Source organism: Corapipo altera, unplaced genomic scaffold (assembly GCF_003945725.1).
Source record: "Corapipo altera isolate COAL_440 unplaced genomic scaffold, ASM394572v1 71, whole genome shotgun sequence".
NCBI classification, from domain to species: Eukaryota; Metazoa; Chordata; class Aves; order Passeriformes; family Pipridae; genus Corapipo; species Corapipo altera.
In genome coordinates, this window is record NW_020884916.1 from 2,888,008 (window position 1) to 2,894,793 (window position 6,786).

At 55.7% G+C, this 6,786-nt stretch overlaps 1 protein-coding gene and 1 long non-coding RNA gene across 6 annotated transcripts; one reads left to right on the forward strand and one right to left on the reverse strand.

Moving 5' to 3' along the window:
• Positions 1-585: 585 nt before the first annotated feature.
• LOC113952927 lies at positions 586-4,205 on the reverse strand. Of its 3 annotated transcripts, none has more exons than XR_003529696.1 (3): positions 3,697-4,205; positions 1,726-1,902; positions 586-915 (listed from the first exon to the last, which is right to left on the reverse strand). It is a non-coding gene; the product is annotated as an uncharacterized LOC113952927 (long non-coding RNA). The 3 variants fall into 3 exon arrangements; XR_003529697.1 differs by lacking the exon at positions 3,697-4,205 and adding an exon at positions 3,356-3,467; XR_003529698.1 differs by lacking the exon at positions 3,697-4,205 and adding an exon at positions 2,407-2,434.
• SC5D (sterol-C5-desaturase) lies at positions 2,789-6,421 on the forward strand. 3 transcript variants are annotated; one of them, XM_027655493.1, is made up of 5 exons: positions 2,789-2,865; positions 3,437-3,654; positions 4,222-4,354; positions 4,790-4,890; positions 5,180-6,421. In XM_027655493.1, exons 2-5 carry the CDS (start codon positions 3,445-3,447, stop codon positions 5,603-5,605), a joined length of 870 nt encoding a protein of 289 aa, XP_027511294.1. In that variant the 5' UTR covers positions 2,789-2,865; positions 3,437-3,444; the 3' UTR covers positions 5,606-6,421. The 3 variants fall into 3 exon arrangements, with proteins under 3 accessions (XP_027511294.1, XP_027511295.1, XP_027511296.1); XM_027655494.1 differs by having other exon boundaries at positions 2,829-2,865; positions 3,418-3,654; XM_027655495.1 differs by having other exon boundaries at positions 2,841-2,873.
• Positions 6,422-6,786: the final 365 nt, after the last annotated feature.

Here is a 6,786-nt window from a genome sequence, read left to right on the forward strand (position 1 = left end):
GGTTACTTTAGGTCAAAAATCCAGTATTTTGGGGTTACTCTAGGTCATTTTGGGGTTATTACAGGTCATTCTGGGGTTACTCTGGGTCATTGGGGTTACTTTAGGTCATTGAGGTTACTAAAGGTCAAACTCACTCTCTGTAGAGAATTTTGGGGTTACTTTAGGTCAAAAACCTGGCAGTTTGGGGTTACTCGAGGTCATTTGGGGGTTATTGTAGGTCACTGGGGTTACCTGAGGTCACTGTGGGGTCATTGGGATCACCTGGGGCCAAGTTCTCTCTCTGGGGACCACCTTATGTCACCCACCAAGCCCAACCTCTGTGTGAAGTTGTACAAGATTTCACCAGTATAATCCCATGTTTCCCACTCCAGTTTGTTCCCTGGTCCTTCTCCCTGGGACTGCTGTTATCATTTGTATGGATTTTTTTTTAATGAGTCTCTATTTCCATTATTTTTGGCTCAAGGAGATGAGGTTTCTTCTGTTCTTGGTGCTTCCATCCAGCCATTCCCAACTGTCAGCTTTCCACTCTAAGTTTAGGATTTGTGTCTTACTCCATTTGACTTAGAAGAGCAAACAAGACTGGCTCAAAATAATCTTTATTGAGAAAAGATAATTATGTGAAACTTTTTTCCCTGCTGAACCTGATTTTTAACTTGTACTAAAATTTCCCTCACCTGAACACAAAATTATTTTATTTTAATAGTTAAATAAAGATGATTCTGTGAAGAATGAAGGGTCTGACTCTCTGCCTGGTTTTTTCTGAGATGGCAACTGGAAAGAGCCAGGATTTCCTCAGTGGACAGCCATGGATTTTTCCTCAGGAAGATCTTGCATCTCTCCCAAATGGCTCCAAAATGTGCATCCAACACACGGAATATCCACCTCTGGAGCCTCTAAGATAAGAAGGACCAGGACCTGTTGGAGAGATAAATATTATTTTAGGACAGAATAACATCCTAAAATACCACACAGTGTCCCTGGACCACCCAACCCATCCTGGTCTTTGGTTTATTTCTTTATTCATGGGGGTTTAAAAGCCCCACAGGGAATTTAAAACAGCCCAAGTTTTAAAACCAAGTGAAATGGTTGTGCTGCACCTGAAAGAAAGGGGCCACAGGGACTTGGCAGTGATTTTACTGTTACAAATTCCATTTGTAAGCACTGTTGGTACATTCAAAAAGAAATAACTACAGATTTAGTGGTGTAAATAAATTGTAGGTCAAGATATAACTTTTCTTCAGCTGCCTTGCTAAAAACCCCACTGGTAATTGTTTTCTCCCTTGTATTTGCACTACAATTCTCTGTGTATATTTATGACAGTACATCCACACACCAGCAGGTGCAATATTGAAAGAGTTGTTAATAATAAATGGGGCCCAAATTTCCTCATAAATCAGTGTTCCTATTGTAAAACTCTGTTTTTAATGTCTATGACTTCAACAAAATATAATCTTCTGGGCTGACTTTTTTTCATGCTGAAGGTTCCCCTACATTTAATCTGTGAGGGAAACAGTCAAAGGGATTGGCTGTATCTCAACAAAACTGAGAATGGGAGAATACTTTTTGCTCATGTTTGAAAAAAAAGATGAAGCTAAAGATCTAATTCCCCTGATTTTAGTGGTGAGGTGATGTCAGAAATATGTCTTGGTGGATCACTCCATCCCTCTCTCCCAGGTTTGCTGAGACAGAAGTCCACAAGAAGACTTGGTAAAAAAACCTACATACCTTAGAGCTCTCCAGGTAAAAGTGTTCCCAGTGCTGTGCTGCCCACTTGAAGCAGGAGGTTGTCCATGGATGCAGGAATCTGGGTAGAGAGATGAGTAGGAATGACTTGAGTCAAGCCCTTGCTGTGCTTCTCTGTTGGAGTCTCTGTCCCAGGCCCTGGAGGTGGAAAAATGTGACCTGAGGGGTTGGAGCAGATGTCAGAGAGGAAAAATTCAGGTTTTCTAGATGCAGAGGAAACTAAAATAGAATCCCAGAATGGTTTGGGTTGAAAGGGACATTGAAGATCATCTCATTCCACCCCCTGCCATGGGATATTTCCCCTCCAAGGTCCATCCAGCCTGGCCTTGGACACTTCCAGGGATGGGGCAGCCACAGCTTCTCTGGGCAACCTGTGCCAGGGCCTCCCCACCCTCCCAGGGAAGGATTCCTTCCATAAAATAACAAACCAAAAGAAGAACAACAAGCAGCAGACAACTGAGAGGTCAGGCTGATCATCCTCCCATAACTGAAAAAAGCAGGGACATCTGTGGATCCTCTCTCTCTCTGTGAAAATTTTTAAGGGCGAGAGAAACTTCTGACACGGGCACCTGCTGGCAGGAGGACACAAAGAATAATGGAAAGGGAAAGTGTTACAAATGGAAAGGGAAAGTGTTACAAATGGAAAGGGAAAGTGTTACAAACCGCCTGCACAGGTCGCCTAGAGAAGCTGTGGCTGCCCCTGGATCCCTGGAAGTGTCCAAAGCCAGGTTGGATGGGGCTTGGAGTAACCTGGGCTGGTGGAAGGTGTCCCTGCCCATGGCAGGGGGTGGCACTGGACGGGTTTTAAGGTCCCTTCCAGCCCAAACAGCCCCCAGGGATGTCCTGGCGGAGGGGACACCGCGGTCGCCAAAACCTCCCCCCGAAACCCCCCCGGAGCCCCGCACGCCCCTAAACCCCGCCCCCAAACCCCGCCTAGCAAAGCCCCGGCTCACGCCCAATTTTTAGACCCCGCCTAACCCCGCCCCTTTCTCGCTGACGTCACCGCCCCGCGGTGGCGCGAGCGGCCCCGCCCCGATGACGTCACGTGGCGCTACCGGCGCGGCCCCGCCCCCCCCGACCCCGCCCCCCCCCTCCCAGCGCCGCTCCGGGACCCTCGGGCAGGTAACGGGGTACGGGACGTGGGGAGGGGGTACCGGGGTACCGGGGTACTGGGGACAGGGCAGGGGGCACCGGCCCCGCGCCCCGGCAGCGACACCCGCGGGACGCCCCGTTCCCACCGCTCCCCGCCCCCCCCCCCGGCTCCCAAAACTGACCCCCTCCTTCGCCACCCGCCCTGCCCGGCTGTCCTCGCCTTCCCCGGGGAATCGCCCCTTTGGGACACGGGACAGACCCCTGTGCCCCATGCGCCGCTTGAGGTCTGGTTCCCCAAACCCCACATCCTGCTGCCACCCGCGTCCCGCTGGCCCCGGAATGGGATACTGTCGTGCACACGCCCCCTCCCACGGCAACAGAGGGGAAATTCTGGGGAGCCCCCCACTTTCTGTGCTTTATACCCCACAACCTGGACTCGCCTGCCAGTGATCTGGACAGGCGGCTGACCTACCCCCAAAACCCCAGCACTGCCACCCCACCCGTGCCCTTCGGAGCAGACCCCAGTGGCCCGGAGCTGGGCAGAGGCTGGGCAGACAGGGCTGACACCTCCTGTCACACCAGCCCTCGCTGTTTCCCGCAGGAGCCACCATGGATCTGGTCCTGGAAGCCGCCGACCAGCACCTGCTGACGCCCTACGTGTACCCCGCGGGGTGGCCCGAGGGCGAGCCCTGCCGACAGCTCCTCAGCCTCTTTGTCATCACCAACCTGGGTGCCCTGGCCCTCTACCTGCTCTTCGGCACCCTCAGCTACTACTTCATCTTCGACCACGAGCTCAAGAAGCACCCCCAGTTCCTAGAGGTGGGTGCACACCCCCGTGTCACCCCCTGCCACCCTGCTCACCTGGGCCCTGTGGCACTGCTGAGCTGTCAGTGCCCCCCTTACCATCCCCTGGGATGTCCCTCTTGCCATCCTCTTCCAAATGCCACGTGCCAGTGTCGTGGTGGGGGTGGTCCCCACTGTGTGTCACAGCCACCCCTCTCGTCCCTCTGGTGCCCGTCCATGCAGGGTCCTTGGTCATCCCTGACCAGAAACAAGTGCCACGACACACTAGACCCAGCACCCCGTGTGAGCCCTGTCCTGCCCCAACCTGACCCCACATGGAGCAACCTGGGATAGAGGAAGGTGTCCCTGCCCATAGTGGAGGGTGGAACTGGATGAGCTTTAAGGTCCCTTCCAACCCAAACCACCACCAGGGATGTCCACCCGCCATCCCGACCGAGGGGCAGCACGCTGTGGTGGCACAGATGCCAAAGTGCCCATGGCAAAGTGGTGGCCAATTGCCGTCCCTCATGAGGGGCACTGGGGCTCTTGGGTGTTTGCCTGACTCCCAGTATGACCTCTCCCCCGATCCCTCTCACCCCCCAGAACCAGGTGCGCCGGGAGATCTGCTACGCGCTGCGCTCCCTGCCCTGGATCAGCGTGCCCACGGTCGCCCTGTTCTTTGCCGAGGTGCGGGGCTACAGCAAGCTCTACGACAACATCGAGGACTCCCCGTATGGTGAGACACCTCCCCCAGCCCCCTGCCAGGGCAGGACCCTCTGCCCACTGCCTGGCTGGGCAGCGTGCCCAAGAAATCCTCCTGGGCACCTCCTGCCCCATCTATTAGTCGAAAACCCAAGTCCTCTCCAGGCTGACATGAGGAGGAACCCAAACACCCTTGCTCAGGGTCATGGCCCCCTGCTTGGCACGCTCCCCCCTCCACAGAATAGATCCTTCCCTTCCCTGGGCACAACTCCTGAAAAACCAGTGCCTGACTCGCTTTCCCTGAGTCACATGAGACTGTCTGACCCTCTCACCACATCTCCTCTGTGGGGCAAACCCTGACACAACTGGGGCGTGTCTCCCACCATGAGGGCCACTGCACCTCCCTGACCCCCCTCCTGGCCCCTGTTGATGCCCACACGTGCCCCCTCTAACATCCCTGTTCCCCCAGGCTGGTCTGGTGTCTTCCTCAGCATGCTGTCCTTCCTCTTCTTCACTGACATGGGCATCTACTGGATACACCGGGGACTCCACCACAGGCTGTTCTATAAGGTATGAGATGGGATGGCAGTGGGATGGGATGGCAGGCTCTGGACAAGGGTCCTTGCCCTGCTCTGGGGCCGTGTCCAAGCTGCTCCTGCCAGGGGTGGGAATGGTGGGTTTGACCCTGTCCCCTCACCTTGGTCCACAGTGTGATGGGAGCTGAGATGGGCATGTGTCCCTCACTCCCTGTTTGGGTGGTGGTGGCCTGAAGAGCGGTCCACTGGGCTGTGAATCTGGGATTTTAGGGGATCACCCCCCCTGAAAGGGGCCACCCTGACAGCCCACCCTCTCCCCGCAGCGCTTCCACAAGCCCCACCACCTCTGGAAGATCGCGACGCCCTTCGCCAGCCACGCCTTCCACCCCGTCGACGGCTTCATGCAGAGCCTGCCCTACCACGTGTACCCCTTCCTCTTCCCCCTGCACAAAGTCACCTACCTGGGCCTCTACATCTTCGTCAACGTCTGGACCATCTCCATCCACGACGGCGACTACCGCGTGCCCCGGTTCCTGCGGCACGTCATCAACGGCTCCGCCCACCACACCGACCACCACCTGTACTTCGACTACAACTACGGGCAGTATTTCACCCTCTGGGACAAGATTGGCGGCTCCTACAAGAGCCCCACGTCCTTTGAGGGCAAAGGCCCCCACGACTACTTGCGCAAGCTCCGAGAGAAAGACCCCGGGGCACCCAACAGCCTCCCGGCCTCCAAGAGCGAGTAGGCTCCCCCTGGCCTGCCCCCTCTCCAGGATGACATTCCCTGGCTGGATCTTGTCCTGTTCCTCCCTGGCCACTTGAGGCTGTTTTCCCACGGACAAAGAGCCCCTGTCCTTGATGGTGTGACCAGCGTGGGGTGATTCTTGCTGAGCCCGACCCTGACCCCAGAACGGCAGCGTCCGGCCTCGCTCTACACCACAGATCTGCCCTGTTTTCCCCGTTGCTTCCCTTCCCAGCTGCCTTTGGATCTCTGCTAAGGTCCCCTGCGCTGCTTTAATGCTGTGTTGCTGCTTTACAACGAGAATAACATGGCACAAATCGAACAATAACGTGGCACAAATAGAACAATAACACGGCTCGTGGCAGGGTCCCCGTTCATCTGCTGTTGCCATCGTGGAGTCCATCGGGACAGGCTGTATTTTGCAAAAAAAAAGCTACTAATGCCTACCTTTTGTGGGTGTTGTGGGTCCTCCTGATGGCTCCTCGATGAGCCAGGGCTCAGTGGGACTCCTTGGCAGGACTCGACGCTCTCTCCTCCTTCCTCTCACCTGGGGATGCCCGTGGGGTGTGGATGGGACACATCCCAGAAACAGTCCACCTGTAGGACAGAGATGTACTTTGAGTCCTGCAGGTCCCTTGAGCTCCCTGAGAACACTGAGGGAGGGGGGAGGAGGAACAGATGCCTGGATGTGAGGGGCAGGGGCTTCTCCTCACTCGGGGGTTCGTGGCTTCCCCTCCTGAAGGCCCTGTGTGTTTCCTGCTGGAATCTGGTCCCCCTGCCTTTGGGTTCGACCCATGTTCAATAAATCTCACTTGCCAATGTGGCTGCTGTTTGGTCCCTTCCTGTGGAAGCCTGTTTCTCCCCTACAACACCCGTGCCAGGCTTACCCTGGGCAGTGCTGGCAGCAGGTGTGTGCAGCACCCCCTCCCCTCTTTATCTCAGCAGGGTTGGGGACAATATCCCTGAGCAGCGTCCCCATCTCCTTCTCCTGCAGAGGGACTGAACCCCTCTACTCTCAGGGTATGGATGAGAGCCACAGAGGCCCTGCTGACACCCCTGTATGGCTCAGAGGGGGTGAGGACCAGTGTCTGCCAGTGGGAACTGCGGCACAGTCGGAGTGGCCAGAGCCACCTCCACTCCCCCAAACATGTAACCACATCCCTGCACAGTGATTCCTGTGCTTTC

Bases quoted from the DNA above. Each gene is read 5' to 3' on its own strand.
- SC5D (XM_027655493.1), top strand. From the start codon at position 3,445: ATGGATCTGGTCCTGGAAGCCGCCGACCAGCACCTGCTGACGCCCTAC. The intron at 4,355-4,789 runs GTGAGACACCTC...CTGTTCCCCCAG, and splicing joins CATCGAGGACTCCCCGTATG to GCTGGTCTGGTGTCTTCCTC. The intron at 4,891-5,179 runs GTATGAGATGGG...CTCTCCCCGCAG, and splicing joins ACCACAGGCTGTTCTATAAG to CGCTTCCACAAGCCCCACCA.